The 15,803-nt window shown below is 48.7% G+C and overlaps 1 protein-coding gene across 3 annotated transcripts in view; it reads left to right on the forward strand.

Annotated features, from left to right (window-relative positions):
• Positions 1-15,803, forward strand: part of SOGA1 (suppressor of glucose, autophagy associated 1) — a 66,253-nt gene that overhangs the window by 32,653 nt on the left and 17,797 nt on the right. For 2 of the 3 annotated variants that reach the window (XM_034639775.1, XM_011219629.3), the window contains exons 4-9: positions 3,448-3,510; positions 4,149-5,330; positions 6,510-6,650; positions 9,154-9,279; positions 10,238-10,468; positions 15,384-15,488. In XM_034639775.1, coding sequence (XP_034495666.1) covers positions 3,448-3,510; positions 4,149-5,330; positions 6,510-6,650; positions 9,154-9,279; positions 10,238-10,468; positions 15,384-15,488 — 1,848 coding nt within the window. The remainder of the gene's footprint in view (positions 1-3,447; positions 3,511-4,148; positions 5,331-6,509; positions 6,651-9,153; positions 9,280-10,237; positions 10,469-15,383; positions 15,489-15,803) is intronic. The other variant, XM_034639776.1, reaches the window with a different exon arrangement.

The following is a 15,803-nucleotide window of genomic DNA, read 5'->3' on the forward strand; positions in this document are numbered from 1 at the left end:
AGAGGGCTGTATTCTCATTGTTAACAGCCTGGTGTATATTCTTCAGACCTTTCCCACCCTGTGTGTATACATACACACACACACACACACACACACACACACACACACACACCCCTTTTATAATAATGGTAACATGCTCTCGGTTTCTTTTAATAACAGCTTTATTGAGATATAAATTCACATATGATTAAGTTTGTCTTTTTAAAGTGTACAGTTCAGTGGTTTTGTAGAATTTTCAGAGTTATACAACCTTCACCACTTTCTCCATCCAGGACATTTTCATCGCCCCAACAAGAAACCCTAAACCCACCGACAGTCACTCCCCAGCCACTCCCAGCCCGTGGGCAACCACTAATCTACTTTCTGCCCTTGTGGATTTGCCAATTATGGACATTTTATGTAAATAGTATCCTAGATTGTGTGGCCTTTTGTGACTGGCTTCTTTCACTTAGCGTGATGTTCTCAAGATACTCACATGTGGTATCAAGTATGAGCACTTCATTTTTTTCCGATGGCTGAGCGATGTTCCCTGGTGTGGATATACCACATTTTGTTTATCCATTTATCAGTTGGTGGACATTTGGGTTGTGGGTTTTGTTTCGCGAGTTCCTTCTTTTCCTTACCGAGATGTCTCAGAGACTTTCCTATGTCAGGAAATCTCACTCCCCTCTGTCCTTTTAATGGCGTTAGGCTTTACATGATTTCATTCCCTTATATGTGGTGGCCCGGAGCCCTTAGTGCTCCAGCCCCCCTTCCTGTCACCCCATTTCCCCCTTCCAGGGAGTCTTTCAGCTCAGCTTTATACGGAGAGGAAGGAGTTCGCCCAGGATCATAAACTCAGTGTTGTGGGGGTGCCAGAGTTCAGCTCCCAGCTGAGGCCACCCTTCCCCCTGAGCTTGTGATAAGCCGGCCCAGATCTGCAAGCCTGACCATCTCTCCCCAGAGTCCCCACCTCTCCACTCACTCCATGCCCGGGTGTCCCTCTCAGCACGCCCTTCCCAGGTGCCATTTGTGGGAGGGGCTGTTTGTGGGGGGAACCTGTTTTGTGGCGTCACCCCATTTCCTACCTTCTCCTGCTTGATTTTAAAAGAACCCAAATCAGCCCTTCTCAAATACTGGCTCTTCGCTCTTGGCACCCAGCGTCTGAAATATCAGCCTCTGCCTTCCTGCCTCATTTGCATTTCAAAAGGTCTCTTTAGGATTTGATTGGGCTCCAAGATATACTTCAGACCCTAGCTGGAGTTCATTTCCCTGGCTCTCGGGTTCCAGCCTGGGCTGTGCAGTAGACTCAACCTGGGAAGCTGTTTAAAAATACTGCTGCCTGGGACCCAGCCTGGACCAATTATAGCAGAATCCCTGGGACCTGGAGCATCCGTGTTTATTGTTTAACTTCCCCCAGGTAATTCCGATGTGCGCCCAGCTTGAGAACCACTGTGCTCCCTCCACTCTGGCCCTCATCAAAGAAGGCACATTTTCCCCTTCCAAGTCTTGGGAACTGTATCAAGAGCTCGGTCAGGAACTGCCCCTGGTCAGCTATGGATTTGCTGTGGGACCTTTCTCCCACCTTCAGCGAGGCGGGGGCTTGGATTAGGTCAGTGGTTCTCACCTTCAGGGTTGGGTGTGAGATGTGGGGGGCTAGGGAAGCATATATTCAAACACCTGGGAGCATTCTCAAAAAAATACTTGTTGAACTTGAAAAGTCAAGGGCAACCTAAGTGTGGTTTTGTGCACCTGTAATAAAATCATCCCTCCCTCTCACGGGGAGGGGTGTTCAATAGACTCATGCATCTAACTGAGGGGCTTTTATTTAAAAAAAATTTTTTTTAAAGATTTTATTTATTTATTTAAGAGACAGAGCAGAGGAAGGGAGAAAATCTCAAGCAGACTCTCTGCTGAGTGTGTGGTAGGGGACATGGGGGAGCTCCATCCCATGACCTTGATTGAGATCATGACCTTAGCTGAAGTCAAGAGTTGGTTGCTTAGGTTGCTTGACCGACTGAGCCACCCAGGTGCCCCCTGAGTGACTTTTTTAAACATCAAGAAACTAGTAAAAATTATTGTACTCTTTCCTCGAGTTCCCCTCCATAGGGCTTGTGCCATTTTGCATTCTTCCCAGTGATATAGGACTTTTCCTTCTTCTCCATAGCTTCATCAACAGAATTTATTGTCAGATGTTTGGATTTTTGCCAATCTGATAGGTGAGAAATGGTATCTGGTGTAGTTTTCATTTGCATTTCTCCATCTTGAATAGGGTTGTACATCTTCCTACGGTTACAAGCCATTTACCTTTCTTTTCCTGTGAACAATGTTTCATCTCTCTAGCACATTTTAGTATAGGTTTGTTGGCCTTTTTGTGTTCTAGTTTATGAAGCTCTTTATGTATGTAGGATATTAACCCTTTGTCAGTGCAATAAATTGCAAAAAATTTTTTCCCAGTATCGTTTATACTTTTACTTTCTTAGGGTACTTTTTTTCCATGTAGAGTTTGCTTATCTACTTAAAAGTATAAATTTCAACAAAAAATCAGTTTCTTTCTGTATCAGTTCTGGATTTTTAAGTTATGATTATTATAGTGGTATTTTGCATGAAAACTTAACAATTTAAATTGTGAAAAACTGAGCAGTCCCTCCTGTGGAATTGTGATCTATTTTACCTATATACATTTTGTTTATTCAACTGCATCCCCAGTTGAAGTCCATGAGGACAGGATTTCCCCAGAAATGGAGATTTGCCTGCTTATGGAAGAGTCCCGTTGAGAATAACACCACCAAGGGGCTGCAGAGCATTCACACCAATGGCCTCGGCCATCCCATGGGGAGCTCTAGAGCTGGGATGGCTGTTTAGAGTCATTCTGAGTTGAGGCAGGAGGCCATGGACCAGTCGTTGCATGTGGGCTCCCCCCAGGGAGGGCACATGATCTCGAATGACGGGACTGCCCTCAGCCAGTGGCATCACTGAGGGGACTCAGCTTTGAGGTCTTAGTCGGGGGAACAGGTGCCCCAGTTCTGAGGAGGGGGGCATCTGGATGGAGCGCCACAATATCCTCCCCAGGTACTCTGTCTGGCTTGGTCACTGCTGTGTCCCCTATGCCTCCCGGCACCTGGCACATAATGGGTACTCAGGATATCTTTGGTGAATGAATAAAAGACACAGAAGAACAGAAACCCAGATTTCTGGTTCTTGGTCCAGGTCAACTGGATCATAACGGGGGAGGGGGACCCTGGGCAGGTGTGATCAGAGTCCTCTCCTCATGTGCTTCTAGCCTGCTGGGTGTTCTTGAGGGCCCCTCCGGCTCAGTGGTTTGTGCTGGTCAAGGCCTGGATGTGGCTGGGCTAGGCTGGGCAGGGAGCAGGGCCCTCAGTGGAACCCTAGGCACCTTGACTACTCTTTGATGCCCACCACCCCATGAGCTTTCAGTTTTGTGTGGTTTTGTTTTTTGATTTCTAGCATTCCTTGAAGAAAAGAGGAACCCGCTCCTTGGGGAAGACAGACAAGAAGCCTTCCGTGCAGGTATTTCCTGGCAGCCCCCATGGCCCCCAGAGGCAGGTTTGAATCTGAAGGGCCAAGGCTTAACTCCAAGTGGCCTGGGAAGCCCACCCTTCCCCAACCTCAACCCCACCCTCCTCTTTTTCATTTTCTTGGCTTCAGTGCTCATTTCACTTCCCAAAACCATGCTGTGAGCCCATGGTTCTCACACCGGCAGATAGATAAAGTGCTATATACAGATGTAGCTCAGGTCAGGCATAGACTACAGTGAGCCTCTCCTGGTCCTGGATGTCAGCATGCCAGGCACTTTTCCTGCATTAAGTCCTTTAATCCTTCCCATGGCTCCGTGAGGAAGGGAGTGTTATTGCCCCATTTTACGAGATGAGGAAACTATAGTAGTGATGGTAGTAGCAGTGGCAGGATGTCACCTACTCCAGGAAGCCCTCCTGGGCTCCCTAGGCTGTGCCGTGCTCCATCTTTGCTGCAAGGTCCAGGAGGTCTCCCTCTCCGCTTCCCCTGCTCCTCGAGAGTCAGGCCCTTGTCTGATTCCTTCCTGTGTCCCCAGCACGTTGTTAGTACTCCCCAAAATGCGGTGGCTGGTACTGAGCCTCTTGACACTAACCTTCCTGGGTCCTGTCTGTCCCCGTGCCCTCGGGCCCCAGGAGGACAGCGCGGACCTGAAGTGCCAGCTGCACTTTGCAAAGGAGGAGTCAGCCCTCATGTGCAAGAAGCTCACCAAGCTGGCCAAGGAGAACGACAGCATGAAAGAGGAGCTGCTCAAGTACCGCTCGCTCTACGGCGACCTGGACAGCGCCCTGTCCGCCGAGGAGCTGGCCGACGCGCCCCACTCCCGGGAGACCGAGCTGAAGGTGCACCTGAAGCTGGTGGAGGAGGAAGCCAACCTGCTGAGCCGCCGCATCGTGGAGCTGGAGGTGGAAAACCGAGGCCTGCGGGCGGAGATGGACGACATGAAGGATCACGGCGGAGGCTGCGGTGGCACGGAGGCGCGCCTGGCCTTCTCTGTGCTGGGGGGCGGCGAGTGCGGGGACAGCCTGGTGGAGCTGCGGCGACACCTGCAGTTTGTGGAGGAGGAGGCCGAGCTGCTCCGGCGCTCCTCGGCAGAGCTGGAGGACCAGAACAAGCTGCTGCTGACCGAACTGGCCAAGTACCGCTCGGAGCACGAGCTGGACGTGACGCTGTCGGAGGACAGCTGCTCCGTGCTCAGTGAGCCCTCGCAGGAGGAGCTGGCGGCTGCCAAACTGCAGATCGGCGAGCTCAGCGGCAAGGTCAAGAAGCTCCAGTACGAGAACCGGGTGCTGCTGTCCAACCTCCAGCGCTGTGATCTTGCCTCCTGCCAGAGCACGCGGCCCATGCTGGAGACGGACGCCGAGGCCGGGGACTCTGCCCAGTGCGTGCCCGCGGCTCTCGGCGAGGCCCATGGCCCCCATGCTGCCCGGCTCTGCAGAGCCAGGGAGGCCGAGGCGCTGCCGGGGCTGAGGGAGCAGGCCGCCCTGGTCAGCAAGGCCATCGATGTCCTGGTGGCCGACGCCAATGGCTTCTCGGCCGGCCTCCGCCTGTACCTGGACAACGAGTGTGCTGACTTTCGGCTGCATGAGGCCCCTGACAACAGCGAGGGTCCCAGGGACACCAAGCTCATCCATGCCATCCTGGTGCGGCTGAGCATGCTTCAGCAGGAGCTCAATGCCTTCACACGGAAGGCGGACGCCGTCCTCGGGAGCTCGGCCAAGGAGCAGCCAGAGCCCTTCCCGTCGCTGCCTGCCTTGGCCTCCCAGGGGCCATCCAAGGAGATTCTTTTGGCCAAAGACCTTGGCTCAGACTTCCAGGTAAGATGTCCCAGCCACAGGCCCCAGTACTTTTTTTGTTAGAAACCTTTTACCAAATCATACATAGGGCAGAGAGGCACACAGTGCCTCACAACTGTATGGCAAGTGAATTTTCCCGAGGGGAGCACACTGGTGTCCTCATCACCCAGAACACGACCATGTCGTCACAGCATGCCCTTTGAAGTCTTTTTCTGCATATCCTCTCGTGGACTTGTTTTTCACCCCAATTGTTTTATGTGATATTACCCTTACCGCGCAACGGGTTTTTCTTGTGTAATATGTCTAGTGGTTCATGTGCTTACACTGCTGTATTTATTGTTCATATACTTTTTGTGCTCGGTGCTGGAGCAAAACCAGACCTGATTCCTGCCCTCCGGCCCCTGTCATCTAATGGGGAAGAAAGATGTTAATCAAAATATCAGGCCCCTGAATGTGAAATGACAAACTGACATGAGGGCTGTCAGGGAAGGGCACTTGGTTCTGTGCACAAGGAACCCGACCTCGTCTCTGGATCAGGGACGGCCTCTGATCTGAGCTGAGATCAGAAGGGTGGATCAGCAGGGCTTCGAAGAGTGTTGTAAGCAGAGGGAGTACCGTGTGAAGGCATCATAGCCGGAAGGAGCATGGCGTGCCCACGGACCAAGGGAAGGAGGGCAGCTGGGTTGCAGGCAGCATCTTCATCCCGAGAGCAATGGGAGGGGTCTTCCCATGTCCGTACAGAGATTTAGCTCCTTCTTCTTGACAGCTACATGGTGTAGTTGTGCCCTAATTTCTTTAATCTGTGCCCTGCTGATCTGGCTTGATCTTGCTTTTTTAAGCAAGCAGACTCCCCCAGGTTAGGTCTCCCCTTTGGTTCCTCTTGAGGTAGGAATGAGCTGGGCCCACACATGTGGTAGGACCATTGAGGATGGCTCAGAAGGTTTATGCAGAAGAAAGACATTCACAGGATCAGGGTTTTCACTCAGCACCTAGCTATTCATTCATCCTTTTGACTGAGACTTGCTGAATAGTTGTAGCCCGGGTCTGGGCTGCAGAGCTGGATCCACTGAGGCCAACCCTCAGGTGGGTGGTCAGAGCCTCTTCTGAGCCCAGGGCCTGGGGTGGGGGTTGCTTCTGGCACCCCTTGGGCCCCTCCGCATTGTTACCTTTGGTCTCTTCTGCCTGTGCCTCTGGGTGCAGCCGCCTGACTTCAGGGATCTGCCGGAATGGGAGCCCAGGATACGAGAGCCCTTCCGCAGTGGTGACTTGGACTCCAAGCCCGACCCCGGCCGGAACTTCAGGCCTTACCGAGCCGAAGACAATGATTCCTACGCCTCTGAGGTGGGCCTAGGCCTGATCGAGCGAGGGGGAGGGCAGGAGGAGAGTGGCTGGGGCCTCCCAGAGGCTGGGCCATCCGTGGAGAAGCTTAGCTGGTGAAGATGTGGGTTTTGAGTATTCCGTTTGGTTCCATGCTTCCTGGAGGGAGACGAGGAGGGGCGCCTGGGTAGCGCCGTCGTTAAGCGTCTGCCTTCGGCTCAGGGCGTGATCTTGGCGTTCCGGAATCGAGTCCCACATCGGGCTCCGCCGCTGGGAGCCTGCTTCTTCCTCTCCCATTCCCCCTGCTTGTGTTCCCTCTCTCGCTGGCTGTCTCTCTGTCACATAAATAAATAACATCTTTAAAAAAATTTAAAAAATAAAAAAAATAAAAGGGAGACAAGGAAGTTTGGGCCTTTCTCTTGGCCTGATAAAAGGAAGCTTATAAACTCATTTGAAGAAATGAATTTTGTTTTGCTATACTAAGTTTCACTGGGAATTCAGTAATTTCTATTATTTAATGAAACCACTTATTTCTTTAGCAGGAGGGCAGCAATCTTTACAGTCAGGCTGACTGGGCTCAAATTGTGGAACTGCTATATACTGGCTGTGAGATTATAGACAAGTGACTTGACCTCTCTAATCTCCGTTTTCTCACCTTTACAAGAAAGGTGATCCCTCAGAGGACTGTTGAAAGGATGAAATACATGAAAAGCCTTATTAAAGCCTGTTCCCTGTTGGGTGAGGAGGAGGAGGATGACACATCTCAGGGCCTTAGGGGACCCACCAGTGTGGCTTTGTGGCCTTGGGCATGTTCCCATTCTCTGGCTGCATCTTCCCCATTTGTAACATGGGAGAATTCGAGTGGAGGGAGGCTGTAGAATTATACGTAAGGTTCCCTGGTCCTTGAAGAATTCCTGGTGGTTCAGAGCCCTTCCCAAGCCTTCTTGAGTCTCTGCCAGCACTTCACAATGAACCTGAAGTAGGAAAGGGCTCCTGTGGATGGATGGAGCCTCCCTGAGACTCCTGAGCCATGAGAACCTTGTGTGTGCCCCATTGTAAGCACTGTACATCCATGGAAAGGCAGTTTTGTGGTCCCAGGAAGGCCAGCCTGCAAGTGCCCAGGGGGAGAAGCTCCCTGGAATCTGATGGATCAAACTCTGTAAGTGGTCTGAGCTTCCTAGCAGCCATGGCAAAAAGGGAAAAAATAAAACAAAACCCAACTTGAAATACTTAGTTCTCATTTTCTAAGAAAAGGAGATAGGTCAGCTCATGTGCATACATTGAATTACTGTTTCATTCAACCACTCTTTACTGAGCAGTTATAATTTGCCAGACTCTGTGTTAGGCACCGAGTCCAAGGAGAACACCAGAGGTAGCAGGTAGTATCCAGGCCTGCAAAGATCTTTAATATAAAATAGGCATACAAGATATATCTTAAGTCAGAGTGCCTTCCATTGCCAAGTTTCCACGTTATTGGCTAGATAATAAATGTTTTCTTTTCATGGGCGGGGGGCATCTTGCCTGGGAAGATTTGATATAGGAGTGGCAGATGACATTTCTTTCTTTCTTTTTTCTTTTTTTCCTGCTTAACATGACAGCATAAAAATTTCCCTCTGCCACTAGAAATACTTTAAAAAAATTTAAATTGAAGTATATAACACACATAGAAAAGCACTTATAAGTGGACAGCTCAAATGACTTTCACAAACTGACCACTCCTATGTAATCAGCGAGCACATTAATAAACAGAGCATGACCTGTCCTTGAAGCCTCCCTTCTGGTTCCCATCCAGTCATCATCTTGACTTCTAAGAGAATAGATTAATTTTGCCTGTTTAGTTACAAATGCTTATAAACAGAATTTCCCCTCAAAATGTAGAGTTTTACTGTCTTTTTAAAAAGATTTTATTATATAGTCATTATAGGCAACATTATAACTACAACAAGTCCCTAAGTAGCATTGCATAAAGATATAAAGAAGGAAGTCAAGATCACAAGATTGTCAGTTAATCACTGTTCACATTTAAGTGTGTGTGTCCATGTCCTTTCTGTTTTTTTATTGAGGTATAAATCTTTTTAAATTTTTTATTGAAGTATAACATAATAATATACATGCAAGAAAGGACACTATCCTTAAGTGTACAGTTGAATGGACTTTTATGTATGTATAGACCTGCTGACCACACCTATTAATCCTTTTATTTATCCGAGTTGTTTCTAAATGTTTGCAATTATAAACAATGAGACAACGAACGTCTTTGTGAATCAAACTTAGCTCTCTCAGTGTGTTATTTTCTTCAGATGCATTTCAAAGAGAAATTATCAAGGCAAAATTATAATAATAGCTAAATTTGATGTGCATTGTTTTGTTTAATTGTCATGACAACCCCCTGAAGTAGGGTCAGCCACTGTGCCTCATTTATATTCCAGGGACAGCTTGGACCCCACTTAACTTTCGACCTCTGACCACAGCTCTGTCCCCCACCCCCTGCTCTCTCCCTCTTCTGTGTCCCTCATCCCTATCCCAGATCAAGGAGCTGCAGCTGGTGCTGGCCGAGGCCCACGACAGCCTCCGAGGCCTGCAAGAGCAGCTCTCCCAGGAACGTCAGCTACGGAAGGAGGAGGCCGACAACTTCAACCAGAAGATGGTCCAGGTGGGTGGTGCCCAGTGCCCCCCTGTACCGACTCCAACTTCTCTTCCCTGAACTGAAGGCAGAAACCTTAGGGCTCCAGGGTCTTCAGAAGCCAAGGGTATTGGGAAACTTGAGTCTTCTGGCCCTAGCTATACTTGCTTGTGCATTAGCTCTACTGGGCTGGAATCCTGCGCTTGTCATTGACTGCCTGTGTGACCTTGGGCCAATCCTGTCTCCTCTCTGGGCCTCAGTTTCCCAACTATGACATACTGCCCCCATCAGAGCTAAAAACCTGTATCAGAAATGCCAGAGGTCTGGCTGCTAATCAAGGCCGGTAGTCCTGCTAATAGAAAGCACGTATTAAGCCCTTACTGTATGTCAGGCCTGTGCAATGCTCTTTTCACACATTATGTCCTTTAGTCCTTAGGATTTCTTCTGTGAGGTGTCCCCATTTTATAGATAGGGAGACTGATGCCCGGGGAGCTGAAATACTTGGCCCAGGTTGCACATCGAGGGTGAGATTCGAATCCCGGTCTCTGCTCTCTCAGTCATGACACTGCATTCCTTCCTCAGGATTTGCATCTTCTCTCTCCCAGCTTGCTCTTGGTGCTCTGCGTGGGTCACCCCTTTGTGCCATCATTGCTCACCCTCCCAGGTTCCTCCATCAGATGTGAGAGTTCCCGTGAAACTGGCAGCCAGTGTGCGCTCATTATGTGATGTCATGGTTTTTATAGTGAGGCAGAGCTGGGTTCAAATCCCTCTTCTCAATGATCCATAACTGTGATTGCTGCTGCTTTTATGAGTTTCTCTTCCCCGGAGTTTATCTCAACAGATTGAGCTGGTATCGGTAGAGTCCCTGACAGGGACCACCAACAGGCACCTCCCAAACTTTCCTCCCTGTCTTTATCTGAGGCCTGGAATGGGAAGGGGTAAGGCTGGGAGCACCGCTGGGGGTGCTCACGCTTTTGTCCTCCTCCAGCTGAAGGAGGATCAGCAGAGGGCGCTCCTGAGGCGCGAGTTTGAGCTGCAAAGCCTGAGCCTCCAGCGGAGGCTGGAGCAGAAATTCTGGAGCCAGGAAAAGAACATGCTGGTTCAGGAGTCCCAGCAGTTCAAGCACAACTTTCTGCTGCTCTTCATGAAGCTCAGGTGGTTCCTCAAGCGTTGGCGGCAGGGCAAGATTTTGCCCAGCGAGGGGGATGACTTCCTTGAGGTATGGTTCCCCTGGGGCTGGGACTAGGGCAGGGGTAGGGTGGGGAAGACTGGACTAGAGGGACACCCAGGTGGCATTGACACAGCCCTGAGGCTCATCTCCAAGCCATCAGATTGGGCTTCCATCCCTGCATTCATTCACTCATTCAGCATCTGCTTGTTGAGAACCAGCTCTTTCCTGGACCCTGTGGCAGGTGCTGGGGTTACTGTGGTGGAGACAGACTTGGTCCCTCCCCAAAGAGAGCTGATAGGTCTTTAACACCTCTCTAAGACTTGCTCATTTCCCTTTTTAATGAACCTAGTCCTCAGGATCTAGGTAAATTTAATAATCTAGTTTTGTTACCATTGCATTATATGCCAATATAGTACGTATTATTTTTTACTCTTTTAAGGTATGCATTGTATAGAGTAAAGTGCACAGATCTTAAGTGTACAGCTGATGACGTTTTGTCTTGTACCTCTGTAGAGTCCCTACCCAGATCACAACAGAGCACATTTCCAGTGCCCCAAAAGGATCGCTGCTGTTCAGTCAATACGCCCACCCCAGCTGTCAGCACTGTTCTGATTTCTTATACCATGGATTAATTTTGCCCATTCTAGAACTTCATATAAGTGCATGTAGTCTTTGTGTCTGGCTTCTTTGGCTCAATATGATTTTTTGACTTTCATCTATGTTTGGTATATAGAGGTAATTGTTGCTTTTTGGTGGCCCATATGGGGAACCCAGGACATTTTTTTTTTATTGCTGTTTGTTTGTGACTTATGAATATACCTATTTTATTTTAACTAACTAATTAATTAAAGTAGGCTCCACGCTGGGCCTACTTAAGCATGGAGCCCAATGCAGGGCTTGAACTCACAACCCTGAGATCATGACCTGAGCTGAAATCAAGTGTTAGAGGCTTAACCGACTGAGCCACCCAGGCACCCCTCTTTTTTTTTTTTTTTTTTTTTGTGNGAGAGTACTTAAGATCTACTCTCTTAGCATATTCAAGTATACAATACAGTATTGTTAGCTGTAGTCACCATGCTGTACATGGATCTCCAGAACTTATTCATCCTGCATAACTGAAACTTAGTACCCTTTGACCAACATCTCTCCACCCCCACCCTCAGCCCCCACCCCCGCTTCCCTGCCCTTGGCAACCACTGTTCTGCTCACTGCTTGTATGAGTTTGGCTTTTCCCCATTCCACATGTAAGTGAGATTTTGCAGTATTTGTCTACTAGGCCCATCCATGTTGTCAAAAATGGCAGGGTTTTCTTCTTTTATATGGCTGAATAATAGTCCGTTATATATATACACCACAATTTCTTTATCCATTCATTTGTGAACACTTAGGTAGTTTCCATATCTTGGCTATCGTGACTAATGCTGCAAAGAACATGGGCCTGCAGATAGCTCATTGAGATCCAGATTTCATTTCCTTTGGGTATGTACTCAGAAGTGGGATTGCTGATTCCTATGGTAGTTCTATTTTTAATATTTTGGGGAACCACCATATTGATTTTTTTTTTCGTTTTAACCATTGTATTGATTTCACCTGAAGCCCAGTTTTGGCTCCTGAGTTGGATGTTCCCCTACACCCTCCACAGTGAGCTGAAGGCCACATAGCCTATATTTTAAGTCAGTTTGTCTCAGGCAAATCCTCCATATTTGGTATAAATCTTTCTAGATATTTCCCTGTACTGGAGTAACAAAGAGAAACAGAAATTTACTTTAGAGGCGCCTGGGAGGCTCAGTTGGTTAAGCATCTGCCTTCGGCTCAGGTCATGATCTCAGGGTCCTGGGATTGAGTTCCACATCGGGCTCCCAGCTCAGCAGGGAGCCTGCCTTCTCCCTCTTCTGCTCCCTCTGCTTGTGCTTTCTCTCTGTCTCTCTCATGCTGTCTCTCAAATAAATAAATAAAATCTTAAAAAAAAAAACTTTAGGAAGAAAAAAAGGTAAATGTAGAAAATTAAATAATATATGTACCTATAATTAATAGAAATACTACATTTACTGAAATAGACATAACTAATAAGATATAAACATAACCAGGGCACCTGGGTGGTTCAGTCAGTGAAGCGTCTGCCTTCGGCTCAGGTCATGATCCCAGGGTCCTGGGCTCGAGCCCCGTGTCAGGCTCCCTGCTACTTGGGGAGTCTGCTTCTCCCTCTCCCTCTGCCCCTCCTTGTCCCCACTCATGCTCTCTCAAATAAATAAATCTTAAAAAAAAATGATAAACATAACTACATACATTGTCAAAATAGATATATACATGTATATAAATGTAATATAAACAAACTTATAACTATATAAATAATAAACATGAGGGCAACCCCCTCGGGTCCCCTCCCTCCTTGAGAGCTTTGTACTATCACTTTGCTATCACTCAATAAACCTTGCTTTGCTGCCAAAAATTAATAAATAAATAAATAAAACAAGCTTGATGTACATTCATACTCTCAAAGAATGTGTCCACACGTGCAGAATTCTGCGTGTGAAATGATACTATACATGTAAATGATTTAAAAAAAAACCCTCAGGCATTGAGTATGGTGTTCTAGGTACTGTTTTATTTTTATTTTTTTTTAAAGATTTTATTTATTTATTTGACAGAGATAGAGACAGCCAGCGAGAGAGGGAACACAAGCAGGGGGAGTGGGAGAGGAAGAAGCAGGCTCATAGCAGAGGAGCCTGATGTGGGGCTCGATCCCATAACACCGGGATCACGCCCTGAGCCGAAGGCAGACGCTTAACTGCTGTGCCACCCAGGCGCCCCTCTAGGTACTGTTTTAAATACTTTAGGTGAATTATTGCATTTCATCTTTACAACTATGCTATGATATGTAGATAATTATTATTCCCATTCTACTGCAGATAAAGGTCTTTGATTCCATGCCTCAATTCTGAAATCCAGAAGCTCTGAGAGCTGTGTTTGGTTGTATCTAACTTGGTTGGAAAAGATTGGCCTGACATTCATTTGGTAGCAAAACCTTTATTTATCCCATTTCATGTTAATATTCCTGTGTTTGTAGGGGAAGCATGAGTGTGCCAGAGCGTAGAGTGTTACGCCAGACCCTGCTGGGGCACTGGTCCAGTACACAGTGTAGGTGCCACGTGGTCTTTCTAAATCCCCACGCATTCTGAATTCCGAGCACACCTGGCCCCAGGGATTTCCGAGAAGGAATCGTGCACCTGTGTCTACAGACAGCCATAGTCTGTGTGTTTAGATACTCGTGACCAGGGACAGAATTGGGATGTTTATTCAGGCAGGCCCTGCCGCCCCCCTCCCCCGCAGTACTTCCCAGCCTTGGTGCCTGCGCTGACATTAGAAACCCTACATCATTTGGTTTCTAGGACATCACACTCTCTTGGGTTTCCTTCCACCTCCTGGTTGCTCTTTCTCGATCTCCTTGGCTGGACCCTCTTTTTTTCTCCCTGACCTCTCTCAACGTCAGAGTCCCCAGGGCTCAGCCCTTGGGCCACATCTTTCCCTTACCTACACCTGCTCCCTTGAGGAGCTTATCCAGGTACATGGCTTTAATGGCCTTTCTTGCACATTGTGACTCTATCCAGAATCTATCTGGAATCTGACCCAGCCACTCTGCCCTCTGTCCTGGCTGAGCCACCGTCACTTCTTGACTGGATTTTCACTGCAGCCTCTTACCTGGTCTCCCTGCTCTGCTCTTGCACCCTTGCACCAAGCATCTTACATCCAGAAGGGTGGGACGAGGTTTCCTGGGCAGCGTATACTCCACGTGGTTGGCATCCCCCTGAGTTTTTTGATGGGGGTGCTGTTGTTGCCCAGTAAGCTCGGCAGCTGCAGTGATCTCGTTGAAACCGCAAGTCAGGTGGGCGTCCCTCCCTCGGCTCACAGTCCTCCCCTGGCTCCCATTTCACCCAGAGCAGAAGCCGAAGTCCCTGCAAGTCCCGGGCCTTGTTCCCCGTACCTCTCTCACTTTCTCCCTGGCTCTCTTGCTTCCCTCACACAGACATGTTCCCACTTCAGGGCCTTTGCATTTGCTGTGCCCTTTCCCCGGAATTCTCAACCTGCAGGTGTTCACATGGCTTATTTTGTCTTAGTTCTTTCAGGACGTTGCCTGAATACCAGCATGTCTCTGAGGCCCTCCTTGACCACCCACACGCAGCACACACACCCCAGCTCCTTGGCTTGCTCTTGTTCCCCGTGGTGGAACAGTGTCACACTGCAGACATTTAATGCCATTTCATACCTTTCACTTATTTGTTTGTTTTCCTGCTACTGGAATGGGAGCTAACGGGGAGAAGGGTTCTTGTCTGTCTTGCTCACTGGTGTATCCTCAGCTCTGGGCACAGGGCCTGGTGCATGCTAGGTTTTTAATAACTCTTTGTTGAGTGAATGATGAATGAGTGCCCCAGTCAGAAGCTTGCTTCGTTCCCAGCCTGAACCAGTACCCTGGTTTCCTTGGCTGGCTCTGAACTTCTTTGTAGAATTCATCAGCAGCAAATCCCCACCCAGGAAGGCTCCGTCTGTCCACCCAAACCTTTGGTTGCCTTTTCTATAATTATGGGGGTGCCCATGGCCCTTTTATCCCCCCTACATGCCTACCTGTTGACCCAGCCTGGCAACATGGTTATTTCTGAGTAGCTCTCCAGATGCCTCATGGCCCTGGGGGCAGAAGAGGTGGTATGGGAAGACAGAAGGGCCTGCCTTTCCAGCTGTGCTCCAGGCCTTGACTGTGCCCGGGAGCCAAAGTTAAAAATTGGGAAATCAGTGTCCAACTAGACTGCCTTTGGTCCATCCTGGACCATAAACCCCCATTCTTTCTTTCTGCCTGGCTGTGTCGTACCCTTCCCATCTGGGCCGCTAGCCCGAATCCCCTCTCCTGATGCTCAGACTCCCTGGCATGACACCCTTCCAGCCCCTGTTGAATGTGGCTTTTTAAAAACAGGTAAATAGCATGAAGGAGCTGTACCTGCTAATGGAGGAAGAGGAATTAAATGCTCAACATTCAGATAACAAGACCTGCGCAGGGGACAACTGGACCCAAAACACGGTGCGTTCCCAGCCTGTTCCTGGTCCTGTCCTGCCTCTGCTTTCTTTGTCTAACAAAGCGACCGCTTCCTGCCACCTTCCCTGACCTGTCTTACATGGGGCACTGGAGCTGCAGAGGGTCATTACCTGGGTACTGGCCCCAGATGCCTAGTGCTGTGGGGTTCATTTGTCATCCAGGGGCAGTGACAGCTGATGGACTGTGTGGGCACATGCAGGAGAGCAGTTTATTCTGTTGGGAGTATAGGGGACAGTGTCACGGAGAAGGGGTAATAGGTGGCGTGTTTTGAAGGGTAAATGGGAGCTTACATAATAGAGA

This window comes from Ailuropoda melanoleuca, chromosome 13 (genome assembly GCF_002007445.2).
Source record: "Ailuropoda melanoleuca isolate Jingjing chromosome 13, ASM200744v2, whole genome shotgun sequence".
Lineage (NCBI taxonomy): Eukaryota > Metazoa > Chordata > Mammalia > Carnivora > Ursidae > Ailuropoda > Ailuropoda melanoleuca.